This window comes from Leptopilina heterotoma, unplaced genomic scaffold, assembly GCF_015476425.1.
Source record: "Leptopilina heterotoma isolate Lh14 unplaced genomic scaffold, ASM1547642v1 Lhet_19, whole genome shotgun sequence".
NCBI lineage: Eukaryota > Metazoa > Arthropoda > Insecta > Hymenoptera > Figitidae > Leptopilina > Leptopilina heterotoma.
Genome location: NW_025110908.1, coordinates 1,085,627 through 1,100,982, shown reverse-complemented (window position 1 = coordinate 1,100,982; position 15,356 = coordinate 1,085,627). Strand labels below are relative to the sequence as shown.

At 20.7% G+C, this 15,356-nt stretch overlaps 1 protein-coding gene and 1 long non-coding RNA gene across 2 annotated transcripts in view; one reads left to right on the top strand and one right to left on the bottom strand.

Annotated features, from left to right (window-relative positions):
- Positions 1-5,980: 5,980 nt before the first annotated feature.
- Positions 5,981-15,356, bottom strand: part of LOC122500694 (GTP-binding protein Di-Ras2) — a 148,436-nt gene continuing 139,060 nt past the window's right edge. Inside the window, exons 2-6 of the mRNA XM_043609750.1 lie at positions 13,818-14,388; positions 11,015-11,160; positions 10,276-10,541; positions 9,681-9,933; positions 5,981-6,597 (exon numbers count right to left, since the gene is read on the bottom strand). Of these exons, the coding sequence (XP_043465685.1) occupies positions 9,735-9,933; positions 10,276-10,541; positions 11,015-11,160; positions 13,818-14,004 (798 nt within the window). The 5' untranslated portion in view covers positions 14,005-14,388 and the 3' untranslated portion in view covers positions 5,981-6,597; positions 9,681-9,734. The remainder of the gene's footprint in view (positions 6,598-9,680; positions 9,934-10,275; positions 10,542-11,014; positions 11,161-13,817; positions 14,389-15,356) is intronic.
- The window catches only part of LOC122500695, a 45,934-nt gene continuing 44,877 nt past the window's right edge, over positions 14,300-15,356 (top strand). Inside the window, exon 1 of the long non-coding RNA XR_006301506.1 lies at positions 14,300-14,409. This is a non-coding gene — a long non-coding RNA (uncharacterized LOC122500695). The remainder of the gene's footprint in view (positions 14,410-15,356) is intronic.

The following is a 15,356-nucleotide window of genomic DNA, read 5'->3' as shown; positions in this document are numbered from 1 at the left end:
ATTCAATTATCTTTATAAATAATAAAATTCTTCTTCGAAATTCAATTATTTAAAAAAAATTTAATAAAATTCTTCTCAAAATTTCAATTATTTTCATAAATTTTTCTTAATTGAATGATTTTCAAAAATCTACTATTTTAATAAAATTTTCCAAAAGAATTTAATTATTAAAAAAAGAAAAATTCCCAGGAATTCAATTATTTACAAATTTTTGTATAAATTTCCTTACAATAATTTAATTTTTTTTTATTTAAATAATTGAATTCTCGTAGAATTTTCTAATAAAAATTGATTTAAAAATGCATTTTAGTTACAAATTTAGAAAATAATTGAATATTAAAAGCATTATAGCATGAATTTTGCAAATGATTACAGAAATTCAATTATTTTCGAAAAGTAATAAAATCCTTAATTAAAATTCAATTATTGTCAAAAATTAAAAAAAAAATCTTGTCAAAATTTCAATTATTTAAAAAAAAATCTTCTCCAAAATCTAATTATTTTCAAAAAAAAATTGATAAAATTCTTGGCATAATTTCAATTATTTTCATAAATTTTTCTCTATTGAGTGATTTTCGATATTTACTATTTTAATAAAATTTTCCAGAAGAATTCAATTATTTTTAAAAAAATTTCACAGGAATTCAATTATTTACAAGTTTTTGTATAGATTTCCTTCCAATAATTTAGTAATTTTTGTTTTTAAATAATTGAATTGAAGTACAGTTTTCTAATAAACATTGATTTAGAAATGAATTTTAGTTAAAATATTAGAAAATAATTGAATATTAAAAGCATTATATTGGGAATTTTACAAATGATTGCAGAAATTCAATTATTTTCAGAAATAAAAAAATTCTTCATAGAAATTCAATTTTGTTCAAAAATTTTAAAAAATTCTCGTCAAAATTTCAATAATCTTTAACAGTAAATAATAAATTCGTTTGAAATTCAATTATTTTAAAAAATTTTTCTTAATTTAATTATTTTCAATTACTATTCTTTTAATAACATTTTTTAAAAGAATTCAATTATTATTTTTATAAACAATAAATTTTTTTACGGAGATTCAATTATTTTCATAAATAATAAAATTGTTTTTAAGAACTCAATTATTTTCCTAAATAATAAAACACATTGCAGAATTTTAATTATTTTTAACACAATTTTAATCGAATTTCTCGAAAAGTGTAATTATTCTTAAAAGTTTTATTAAAGTTCGTCAAAAGAAATTAATTATATAAAAATTTGTTGACAACATTCCTTATGAAAATTCAATTTTAAGAAGCATTTGTAATTATCCAATAAATTATGCATTTTTGTATTATTTAAACAATTGAATTTTCGTAGAATTTTCTAATGAAAATTGATTTAAATTTTAGTCATTTTTAATTATTCGATGGCTCCGAGTCAAAGACTCGGAGTGATTGATATTTTCATGTTTTATAATTCTTATAAGAATTTTAATTTTAAAAAGTCAAAATTTTGTTTAGAAATCAGGGAAAAGTTACCAGAAAAACAAAATAAAATTTTTCTGTCAATCCTGAAATCGATGTTTCAAAATTAGTTTTTATTTTCTCAAAACTAATTTAATTGCAAAAATTTTAATAAAATGATTTATCGTCAGAGTCATATAATATATGTATATATATTTTTTTTTCCAACAATATACCGCAACTTCAATATTTTCAAATATTAATTCTGTCAGTAAATAATGAATAAATAAACATGAACTCTTCGCGCTTTGAGATATAATATTTATATGCGTGTGTGCATCAAGTTTATAATTTATAAACTAAATATATTTGATATTTGGAATACATCAAGACAATATTGCAATGTGAAACTAGCATTTTCAAATCTAGATCAATCCCTCTTGTGCATTGCATTCAGGGAAATCAGGTCAATCGAGTCCTGAAATTCTTTACACTAAGAATTTTTTTTTTAAACTTTTTTTTTTCTTATATTGATAAAAGAAAGTAATAAATATTCCTATACATAATTTTTATATCGATAAATGTTACAACTTAATATACAATATATTTTCTTATCAAAGAATATTTTATCAAAAAAGAAAAAAAAAGGAAATATTTTGTGACATTTTGATTAATGACAAATAATGTTTGATAACATTGTGAATAAATTATGAGAGCGCAAAAATGTTAGAATCTTTATTACTCGATTCAAATAATGCAAATTTAAATTCGAAATGCAAATTTACAGAATTATGGGTTTAATAAATTGATCCAATTTTTGTACAGTGAAATACTTTTTTTAAGGTTTGGATTTTTTTCTATTTTTTTTTTTTTTTTTTTGAATGAAATTTTTTTTTTTTTTTTGAAATTTGAATATTGAAAATAATTGAGAATTTATTTCAACAATAAGTCTACTTGATATTTCTCGTATGCATATGTATTAAATGTTCCTATTATTGTACTGAAAAATCTTTTTGCTTGTGAAAGGATTGCAATATATAATAGTGAATTGGATTCGTTGCTTTTGGAAGTCAAACTGCTCTTGAAGCTTTCAAGACTCTCATGAGATCCGAAGTCGTGTCGGTCCACCCCTAGATAACGTTCATAAATACGGTTGACTCGCTCAAGTTTCAAAGTTGTACTAACACATAATAAATCGATATACCAGTGAAGCAGCATCATCAAGAACCTTTTTTTTTATTCTCTCTCTCTCTCTTTCTATGTATTATGTGTATGGAGTTTCAAGGAAATGTCTTTCCAAAAGACACCAATCAATTTTAATTTTTTTTTTGCCTTGACGTCTTTTGATAATTTAATCCTTGCTCATTTTTAGTCATCTGTATAATTGATCTTGTCATTATTTTTAAGTACAGATGTAAGAACGAATAATTCTTTTCATCGAATTTATACGAGGGAAGAAAATAATTAATATTTAATCAAAGAAAATTATCACTTCTTTCAATAATTATTATTTCTCGAGTTTTTTTTTAGAAACGAAAAGGATTTTTAAATATTTAAAAGATTTTACAAATAAAATAATTTAATCAAACAATTTAAATTTAAATTTAAATTTCAATTTTAATTTCTATTGTTTCTATTTTTTCCATTTTTATTTTTTTAATTTTTTCTAATTTTTTTTTTCTATTTTTATTTTTTCCATTTTTTATTTTTTCCGTTTTTATTTTTTCCATTTTTTATTTTTTCCACTTTAAAAAAATATCTTTTATTTATTCTTCAAAAGGAACTTTTTTCGTTAATTAAATGTAACATAAAATAATTTTTTAGCGAAATATTAATCACACGATTCTAACGCATCTGAAAGAAAATTACTTTTATACTGAATATATACTTAAATTTTTTTAATAATGTAAACCTTTAAAAACTTTGCGCATATTAGTATGAGGTTTCGTTTTAATTAAAGTAAATTTACATTAAAGCTAAATAGAATCATGAAACATATAAAATTTGCATGTCTAAAGGGTTTACAGACTATATATTTTTTTAAATTATATTTTAATTATACTAAAGATAAAATTAAAAGAAAAATTCGATATAAATTCATACATACAAGCCTCGGATGAATATTATGACTTTTTCGACTTTTTTCCAACTATTTTCAAATAATGCAACTTTTTTCGATTTTTACAGTATAAAAAATAGCTGTGGATAAATCTTTTGAAAATTTATTTTTGAATAATTTTTCTAATTAAATTTTTGAAATCCATTAAAAAAGATTTTGAATAATTGAAAATCTGTGAAATTTAATTGAAAATAAATCATTTTTTCAAGTATTTTATTACTTTTATTAATTTTTAAAAATTAACTTTTAAAGAATTTTAATTGAAAATTTTGGAAATAATTTATTGAATTCTCAAAAATTTTAATGAATAATCAATCTTCAAGTGTAAATTTAATAAAAATTAGGTTCTAAAAATAATATTAAAATAGTTTTGAAAAAAAGTAATTCTCTGAATTATTTTGTTGAATAATTTTTCTACTTAAATTTTTGAAATACAATTAAAAAGATTTTTATTAATTGAAATTTTGTAAAATTTAATTGAAAATAAATCATTTTTTCAAGTATTTTTTGTTACAATTTTTGAAAAATAACTTTTAAAAAGTTTTTATTGAAAATTTTGGAAATAATTAAATTCTCCAAAAATTTTAATGAATAATCTTCAAGTGTAAATTCAATAAAAATGAAAATTAATGAAAATTAGGTTCTAAAAATAATATTAAAATAGTTTTGAAAAAAAGTAATTCTCTGAATTATTTTGTTCTAATTTTTTAAGATTCAATTACCTTCGAACAAAGTAAATTAAAATTTTTAAAAATTTACTATTTTGGAATTCTTGAAAAAATATTTATAAATAAAATTCTTCAAAAAATTTGATTATTTTTTAATATTTTTTAAAAACTCAATTATATTTGAAAGATTTTATCAAATTTCAATTATTTTTCAAAGATTTTACTAAATTTTATTTATTTTTCAAAGATTTTACTAAATTTCAATTATTTTTTAAAAGATTTTGCCATATTTCAATTATTTGGACAAATGTTCAAAAAATTGAAATTTGTCAAAATCTTTATTCAAAATCAATTTTAATAATTGTATGATTGTAAAACTATTGTCTTTCAAAAATTATTTAGAAATATTTTTAAATACTTAATTTTACGAATTTCTTTATTAAAATTTTTGAAAATATTCTACCTTAATATCTTTAAAAAAATGGACAGTTTCAATTATTATAAGAAATTGAATTTTTGTATTTAAATAATTGAATTCTCGAAAAATTTTCGGAAAATTATTAAAAATTAATATAGATCAATTGATTTAAAAATGAAGTTTAGTTAAAAATTACAGAAAATAATTGAATTTTTGGAAAGGTTATAGTTTTAATTTTTAGAAATCATTAAATTTCAGAAGTTGAAATTTTTTTTATTTTATTTCCTGTGAAAGAAGAAATAAGAAGTATTAAAATATTTATTTAGCAAAATTATACAAGTTTTAATTAACTGAATTTAAAAATCAGTGAAGAATCAGGGAAATAAAAAATAAAATTTTTGTGACAACACTAAATTAAATAAACGACTTTTTCGACTTTTTTTTTCTATTTTTAATCAAGTAAAGCGACTTTTTTTGTTCGTTAAACTCAATCCGAGGCCTGTACATTTAAGTAATATTCTAAAATCACTTTAAATATTTAAAAATATTTTTTTAAGAAATTTTTGTAATTTACTTTTTTTCGGAAATTAATAAGAAAATTGATTAACTTTCAGAATATTCTGTTTAGTTTCATAATTTCCTCTCTAATTTTCAATAGCTTTGCTATTTTTCGAAACTATGAATGAAAAATAAAAATTTTTTAATTTCATATTTACTTTATTTTTGCGATTTTTCTCTATTTGATATTAATGTCACACTTTAAGAACTATATATTATAAAAAAAAAGAGAATGAATCTTTTCACTGAGTTTCTCTAAACGAGTAATTAAAAAGTTTCTTTTTATTCTCGAGAATACTTAATTAATTTGGATTCTTTTCTGCATTGGGAAAAAATTCATTTTTAATGAAAATTACTTTTTTAGTATACAAGATTCCTAATTAAAGGCAATTTTTTTCACTGCATCATTGACGTTTTAAAATAACTCTATTATAATATGAAATACGAATTTATTATTGCACGCACACATTCATACTCGCAAACATTTTTTTTTTGTTTTTTTTTTAAGAAACTCTATCAATTAACGTTTGGTTGGGCGGATATTTTTTTTTTTTGTTTTAATAACTTTTTTCTTTGTAATTACAAAAATTATCGAATGGCAGAAATGATTTTGATACATCACATATGAGAGAGGGATTGTATCCCTTTTTGCTGGCGTTAATAAAATTTATGTAAATTACTTTTTAAGTGGGTAAAAATTTGTAAAAAATTGATAAGGAAAAAAAAATTGTTTTTATGTTATAATTTGTAAAAATGAAATTTTTTGTTGGTGGATAAATTATGCAAAAGAAAATGTTTATTTTTTCAAATAGAATGAATTGTAAACATTAGTGTTTTTATTTTTTGGTCAAATACACTTTTTTTGTGAAAATTTGGATTTTTAACAGTACGTGAAATACGCGTATTTTTAATTGATAAGAAGTTGTATGCAAATTCATTTTTCCATTTTATATAGTAACGATCGATAAGACTATAGAATAGAGGAAAAGTAAGATATGAAGTCTCGTTTGATGTTGCAAATCTTACCTTTGCTCTTATTTTTCTGTTTTCCTTTTGATTTCTTGGTGCATATACCCATATTTCAGATCAGTCTTCGTCTTCTTCCTTCACTTCTTTTGACTTTGTCTTTTGAACATTCAGTTCTTTCTTGGAATCAAGTTTCACAATTTAATGATGCAGTCCTTCTAGTTTTACATTTCAAAATTCCTCCTTCTTTTTTTTCCAAGTGTAAACTTCAATATATTGAAATATTTAATATTTTTCGTCGGCTCTCAAATAATAGTTTTCTTTTTCAAAACTATTCATTTTTCTTATTTAATTCCTTCTTCTAAAAAATTGTTTCCTGATATCCTGTTTCAATCATCCATTAAATCTTTTCTTGAAATTCGTAACTGAACCCTGTTTTAATTGTATTTTTCATTAGTAAATTTTTTAAGGAATATTTTTCTAAAGTACCGAACGTTCAAATAAACGACGATGTTTTTGTTACTTGCTTTAATTTTTTTTTACCAAAAAAAAAAAAAAATTACTCTGTAAAAAAAAATTAAAAATAAAAAAATTATTAAAAAATAAAAATTATTCTATATTAAAAAATACGTTAATAATGAACGATCAAATAGAAAAAATTTCTTTCGAATAATTCTTAATTAAGTAAAAATATTTCATTTATATTTTCCATTTTATTTAGTAAATATGATGCACAAGTTTTGAGCGTTCAAATAAACGAAATATTTTTTAATAAACATATCTCTGTAAATTACTCATTGCAATAAAAATTAAAAAATTAAATTTCACATTTAGAAACTTTATAAATAATATTTTTTACAGTAACGCAAAATTATTTTAATAAAAAAATTCATTCGATAAAGAAATAAATAAATTTTGTTCATTTGAACGTTCGGAACTTTAGAATCGCTAGTAAATTTTTATATAATTTATTTTTTTTCAAATCTTTTCTCACCAGAAATAAAAGTTTCAAAATACTTTCCATATATGTAAAACCTTTTGAAATTTAATTATTTCCAAAAATTAAAACTGTAATTCTTCCAATTCTTCAGTTATTTTCTAAAACTTTAACCGCAATTCTTCTTCAAATCAATTGTTCTAAAAAAGTTGTGCGAGAATTCAATTATTTGTATACAAAAATAAGTGATAAAATAATTGATTATTTTTGAAAATTAGAACTGTAATTCCACTTAAAATTGATATTTTTAAACATCATAATTAAATTCTTTTGAAGAATTTCTTTGAATTTTTTTTAAAAATGAAGTTTCTTCGATAATTTTAATTGAAATTTTGAAAATAATTGAATTTATATGAACAATTTCTTTCAAGTTTTAAAAATAATCTTGTTCCTTAATAATTTAAATTAAATATTTAATTATTAAATTTCATTAAAATTTTTAGTAAATAATTAAAATATATAATTCTAAAATCAGAATTTTATTACAATTTTTTTTTAATTTTCTAAAATAATGTAATTTATTCGAGAAATTTTATTAAAATATATAGAAAATAATTAAATTCTTTCGAAAAATAGACACTATTAAAGATTTTGACAATAATTGGATTCTTTCAAAAAATTTCTTTAATTTATTGAATATAATCGACTTTGTTATTATATTGTAATTAATAATTTTACTATTAAAATTTTATTAAAATTATTGATAGAAAATTATACTATTTTCAACAATTTTATTAGAGTTTTTCTAAATAAATACATTCTTTTGAAGAGTTTCTTTAAGTTTGTTTGAAAATAATGTAGTTTTTTTAATCAAATTTTAATTAAAAATTTCGAAAATAATTGAATTAAGCAAAAAAATTTTTCAACTTTTGAAAATAATTGTGTCTGTTAATAATTATAATTAAATATTTTATTATTAAAGTTTATTAAAAGTGGGTTGAAAAATAATTAAATTCCTGAGAAGAATTTGATTATTTATAGAAGATAATTGAATTTTTTCAAAAGATTAATTAAAATTTTTAAAAATAATTGAAATTTTTTCGAAGGATTTATTAAAATTGTATTGAAAATAATTGAATTTCTGAGAAGAATTTTATTATTTTTTATAAAAGATAATTGAATTTTTGCAAAGATTTTACTATTTAAAAAAAATAATTGAAATTTTTTCGAAGGATTTATTAAAATTATATTGAAAATAATTGAATTTCTGAGAAGAATTTTAATATTTATAAAAGAAAATTGAATTTTTGCAAGATTTTACTATTTAAAGAAATAATTGAATTTTTTCGAAGCATTTATTAAAATTTTAGAAAATAATAGAATTTCTGCAAAGATTTTACTATTAAAAAAAAATAATTGAATTTTTTCGTAAAATTTTATGAAAATTTTGTTGAACATAATTGAATTTTTGCAAAAAAATTTACCTTTTATAAAAATAATTGAATTCTTGCGAAGAATTATTGAAAAATTTTTGGAAAATAATTGTATATTTTCGTGAAATTTTATTAGATTTTTGTTGAAAATAATTGAATTTTTGCAAAGATTTTATAATTATAAAGAATAATTTAAGTTTTGAGAAGAATTTTATTAAAATTTTAGAAAATAATCGAATTCTTTTGGAAAATTTTATAAATTTTATTTATTTTATAAAACATTAACAAATTACAACAACGGAAGAAAATAAACGATTATTATTAAACTTTTGTTGAAAATAATTGAATTTTTGCAAAAAATTTACTATTTATAAAAATAATTGAATTCTTGAGAAGAATTATATTAAAATTTTTGCAAACATAAACAATAACAATTAATTATGTACTTAGTAAGTGAGTTTTTAAAATTTTGATTTGCTGGTATTAGATAAAAAAATTTCGTCGATTTGAACGATCAGAACTTTGGGAAAAATTAAACAATTATAATTTTAAAATAATTTTCCGTTTAGAATTATAAATTGATTTGAGTTTTTCTAAGAATATCAAATTGAGACAAAAACGAATCCAATTCGCAACTTTTTTGATTTGTATTTTGTCTCAATTTGCTATCCTCAGAAAAACTGTGATATTTATATTTTATACTTAATTTATTAATAGAGTAAAGATTTTTTTTTCTTTTAATTATTAATATTTAATAGTTAAATTAAAAAAGAGAATATTGCTCCAAACTAGACCATTTTCAAAATAACAAAAAAAAAAAAAATGTATAATATTCCACGCAGAGAAATAATTATGAAATTTAAAAACTGAATAATGTAAATCATTATATGATCGAAAAATGGGGAAAGAGTTTCAATTAAAATACATTAATTAAAAAAGTGATTGTGAAAAACGTGCAACGGTGTGACTTCATTAAAAATTTTATATGAATAAATTTCTCCTCTTTCAATTTCAGTAAATTTAAAAAAACTTTTTCTTTTTGTAGAATAATAATAATTTGTTTATTGGATAATATAATTTAAACTCAATTTGAATTATAAACTAGTGGGGAAATTTATTTTTTTTTTGCAAATATAAATACTCACTTGTAATGGGATATTTTGATTTGAAGGTTTTGGCATTATTGTGAATAATAATTTTTAGGAAATATTGCAATCATCTGAATGAGCGTCTCTGATTTGTTGCTTTGTTTTTCTGGAAGCTCGTCTGATGAGACTCCTACTTCGAGGTTTACTTTTCACCTCTTCAACGACAGTCACAACGCTTGAACCTTGTGCTGCCAGAACTTGTTGAGGACTTCCTGAAGTAGTGCTTCCGGTTTTGCTAGGACTACCTGACCTTGAAATTCAAGATTTGTGAAAGAAAAAAATTATTAATGAATTCCACTTATATAATTTTTTTCCTCGATTGATTTCAATTACGTTTGAGTTAAAAAATTTCGAGTATAAAAGTGCAGAAACTATTTTTAATAATGTAGATGAAGCTTTTTCGATTTAGTAAAAATATTTCTGTTGTAAATTATTCTTATTAGACGAAAGTTTTGTAAAATATCTGATAAAAGTTAGAAATGCGAATAAAGAAGAAAGTATAATTTTATAGGAGAAGAGAATAGAGTTGCAAATTACTTTGGGCTTTTTTTCTTTTTATAAAAGTGAGGCAAAAAAAAGAAAAAAAAAATACCTTCGGGAACCATATGCTGAACATCTTCTTCTAAGTCCGGACTCGTCAGTTTCTCCGGTAGGATTTTTAGGAACAATTCTAGAGAGAGTTACGAAACATCTAAAGATGTCTTTAATGTTATAGTCGTCTTTAGCGGAACACTCAATGACTTTGGCCCTGAGTTTGGGAAGTTCACAGAAAAGCCATTCACTCACATCCTCAATAGCAACTTCCCTTCGTGTTGTTGCGAGATCCAATTTATTTCCCGCTACGACTATGGGTACTTCCTGTCACAAAGGAATAAAACAAAACCGTTAAATATGTTTTAAAAGTAATAAAAGTTTATTCTCAATTTAAGTTCTCTAATTGTCAAATAGCATGCGCTTTATATTCAAAATAATGGAGCTCACATAAGTGGAAATAACAAGTGGAAAATAAATGTGTGTCAATATTATATGCGAGAAAATTTTAAATATCTTTATAATTGAAATTTAATTGAATTTTCAGGGGATTTTAATATAAAATTATGAATTCAGTGACTGGGGAATATTAGCTTATGAAAGAATAAAATGGTTTATGTTTAGAAAGTGTTTGTTTGAAAAGATGGCATATTTTTAAGAGTTCTATTCTTTGGATGATTATAAATACACATATACATATATATATGTATTTAATTCCCTATTATTTCAGAAAGGATTGTATCCTCTATCATTTGAAATGCAGTTATACGGTATTGTACGCATATTTATCGCTCTAATACCTGAAAATCCGGCCTTTGTTCTCGGACTTCCTCAAAACACCGTTTGACGCATTCGAAACTTGGTAGTGATGTTGTGGCATAAACCAAAAGGAAGGCATGAGCTGTTGCTATGCTCAACCTTCTCATGGCCGGAAATTGTAAGTCTCCTGCAGAATATTAATTTATTTTAATATTTCTAAAATACTTCGATATTTACCTGAATATTATAATTATCTTCATATTCTAAAACAGGAAGCTTTTAAATAGGGTTGTCACAGGTCAGGAAAAAGTCAGGGATTTTTATGAAAAGTACAAGAAAAAAATTAATTTTTTTTTTAGAATTCATGAGAAAATTCTGAATTTTGGTGATTTTTTTTTTTTGGTTGCCTCATAAACTATGAAATTTCCTCGAATTATAATACAAAAACTTTAATTTCTTCTATTTGTAACAATAATTTCTTTTTAACTAAATTAATTCAATTATTTTCAAAAATTTTAATGAAATTTTCTAGAAAAATTCAATTATTTTCGTAAATAATAACATTTTTTGCAGAAATTCAATTATGTGCAAAAACTTAAAAAAATTCTTGTCAAAATTTGAATTATCTTTATCAACAATAAAATTCTTCTCAGAAATCCAATTATTTTCAAAAATTTTAATAAAATTCTTCTCAAAAATTCAATTATCTCCAAAAGTAATAAAATTCGTCGCAGAAATTCAATAATGTTCAAAATTTTTTAAATGTTCTCGTCAAAATATCAATTATTTTTATAAATAACAAAAATTCTTCTACGAAATTCAATTATTTTCAAAAAATTTAATAAAATTCGTGTCAAAATTTCAATTATTTAAAAAAGATTTTAATAAAATTTTATGCTAACATTTACTTGTTTTCGTAAATAATATTTTTTACAAAGATTCAATTATTTCCATAAATAATAAAATTTTTATTAGGAATTCAATCATTTTTATAAATAATAAAATTTTTGTTAGGAATTCAATTATTTTTATAAATAATAAAATTCATCGTTGAATTTCAATTACTTTTAATATATTTTTAATCGAATTTCTCTAAAAATGTATTTATTCTTAAAAATTTTTAATAAAACTCGTTGCAAAAATTCAATTTTTTTCATAAATAATAACATTTTTCTCCAAAATTCAATTATTTTCAAAAATTCTTTTAAATTCTCATCAGAAGTTAAATTATTTTCAAAAATTTACCTCCATTCAATGATTTTGAATGTCTACAATTTTAATGAAATTTGATAAAGGAATTCAATTCTTTAAAAATTTGTTGATAACATTCTTTACAAGAATTTAATTTTAAGAAACATTCAATAAATTATTTTTTTTTCGTATTTAAATAATTGAATTCTCCTACAATTTTTTAACATAAATTGATTTAAAAATGAATTTTGGTTGAAACTTTTAGGTAACAATTGAAAATTAAAAGCTTTATAGAACGTATTTTGGAAATTAATGCAGAAATTCAATTATTTTCAAAAGTAATAAAATTCTTCGTAAGAATTCAATTATATTTAAAACATTTTTACATTTTCTTAAAAATCTCAATTATCTTTAGAAATAATAACTTTTTTCTCCAAAATTCAATTATTTTCCAAAATTTTAATAAAATTCTATGTAAAATTCAATTATATATAAAAATTTCAATAAAATTCTTGACAAATTTTCAATTGTATTAAAAAATTCCCTTGAATTAAACTATTTTCGATATTTACTATTTTAATAAAATTTTTCAATAAAAGAATTTAATTATATTTAAAAAAAATTTTATGTAATAATTCAATTATTTTCAAAAATTTTCATGAAATTCTTCTAAAAAATTCAATTATTTACGTAAATAATAAAATTCTTCGCAAAAATTCAATTATGTTCGAAAATTAAAAAAAATTCTTGTTGAAATTTCAATTATGTTCATAATTAATAAAACTCATCGCAGAATTTCAATTATTTTTAATACAGTTTTTATCGAATTCTTCAAAAAATGTAATTATTCTAAAAAATACTAAAAATTTTTTATTAAAATTCGTCTAAAGAATTCAATTATTTAAATCTTGTCGATAAAATTCTTTGTGAGTATTCTATTTTAAGAAATATTTAATTATTTAATAAATTATTTATTTTTGTACTTAAATAATTGAATTCTAGTAGAATTTTCGAATAAAAATTGATTTAAAAATTAATTTCTGTTGAAATTTTAGATAATTGAATATTAAACCTTTATAGCTTGAATTTTTAGAAATAATTGAATTTTCAAAAGGTTTCAAATTAAAATCTTTGAAAATTTCGATTTTTCATACTTTTAACTATAACAATTCTGAAGGATTAATTTTTTTCAAAATTTTATTCGAATTTGTTTTGAAATTATTTCAAATTTTTTATTTTCCGTTTTTTATTTTTATAATACAATTGAAGAATTTTCGAATAATCAATGAAATTTATGTAAAATTAAATTATAAAAAAATGTATTTGAAAATTCTCAAAGAACTTTGTCAAAAATTATTAAAAATTAATGTTTTAATAATTTAAAGACGGATTTTAGTTAAAAATTCTAGAAAATAATAATTGAATTGAAATTTTTGAAAATAATTTTGAAGAAGTAACAGTAATAATATTGTTGTAATATAAAATAGTGATTTTATCACTCGGTCATCTTTAATTGTTATTGATTATTATAAAACATGAAGAAGTCGAAGACTCGGAGTGATCGACTACTTCAAGTAATCATGTTTTATAATTATGCCCCTTTCACCGTGAACAGTTTGAAAAAAGTAAATTTCTCTGATTGATCAGAATTACCTGCAGTATCCAGGAGATCCACTTTTAGCGTTAAAGTTCCCAGAATGCATTCTCGGGAGTAAAGATCTTCGACAGTCGCTCGATATCTGTCCGTGAATCCTTGGCCAAGCAACCGGCGGATAATTGCGCTTTTTCCAACTCCTGCACCTCCTAGCACGACGAGCCGTATTCTCTCGTAGTCTGACATTATCTTGATACTTACTACTCACTGAGTAGACAAACACAACTCAGAAATAATGCATTCTAATCGTTTATGGAAGATTTTTATATGCATCAAGTCTTTGAGAAAATTTAATATCCTTTTTTTCTTGAGTCTCTCGTTGGTACTTCAATTATATTAATTGAATTTTTTTTCATCTCTCAATTTTCCCATCCATCAGGACCACCTACGTTCTCTTCATTCATTGAACACCCGCACAGATAATGTAGAAGCACTTACATCTTTTTCGTGTCTTTCTTTTTTTTTACAGGTTTTTGCACTTTACCGTCGTGGCCTTGTGAGTTTCATTCCAAGAATAACTGTTGACTTGTGGATCGCAGATTCCATGACTCTTTTAATTGGCCACCAATTCTGGAAAGAAGAGAAAATAATGTGAGTAAAAGTTTTATTATTTTAATTTGTTTTTAAAAAATCGCTTTTTATTTCAATTTTTCTAGATTTTTATACTGTTCTCTAAATTTAAATTAATTAAAAATAATTAATAATTTGATTGTAAAAAACCAGTTAATGTTTCAAATATAGTACGTAAATATATTTAAAAAAAATTATCGAATTAGTAGAAATTTTGTGAAATTGAACCGAAAATAATAATTAAAATTTTTATTAGTTAATTTAAAAAAAGAAACACACTTTAAATTTTTTAATAAAATTGAATTTTCGCAAATTTTTTTTGATAATTCTATAAAATAATCGATTTTTGAAATTTTTCAATTGTGTTGTTTCAAGATAATTGAATTTTTATAGACAAATAATTGAAAATTTTTTATATAATTGAAATTTTTTTACATTCTATTAAAAATAATTAACTTCTTTATTCGTTTAAAGAATTTTATTTAAATTTTTCGAAAATAATCAAGGGAAATTAGTCACCGTTATTATTATTTTATTTTTTAAAATTTCTTCGCAATATATTCAATTATTTTCATAAATACTAAAACTCATTGCAGAATTTCAATTATTTTTAATACAATTTTAATCAAATTCCTCGAAGAATGTAATTATGTTAAAAAATTTTATTAAAATTCGTCAAAAGAATTCAATTATTTCTAGAAACTGTAAAAAAAAAATTCTTCTCAAGAATTCAATTATTTCGATAAATAGCAAAATTCTTCAGATTTACTAAATTCTTTTGAATATTATTTTTAAAAAATATTTTTCACAAGAATTCAATTATTTTCAAATATTTCCAGAAAATTCTAAAAAACAATTCAATTATTTTCAAAAGTAATAAAATTCTTGTCAGAAATTCAATTATGTTTAAAAATTTTTTTAAATTCTCCTCAAAATTTCAATTTTTTTTTATAAATAATTAAACTGTT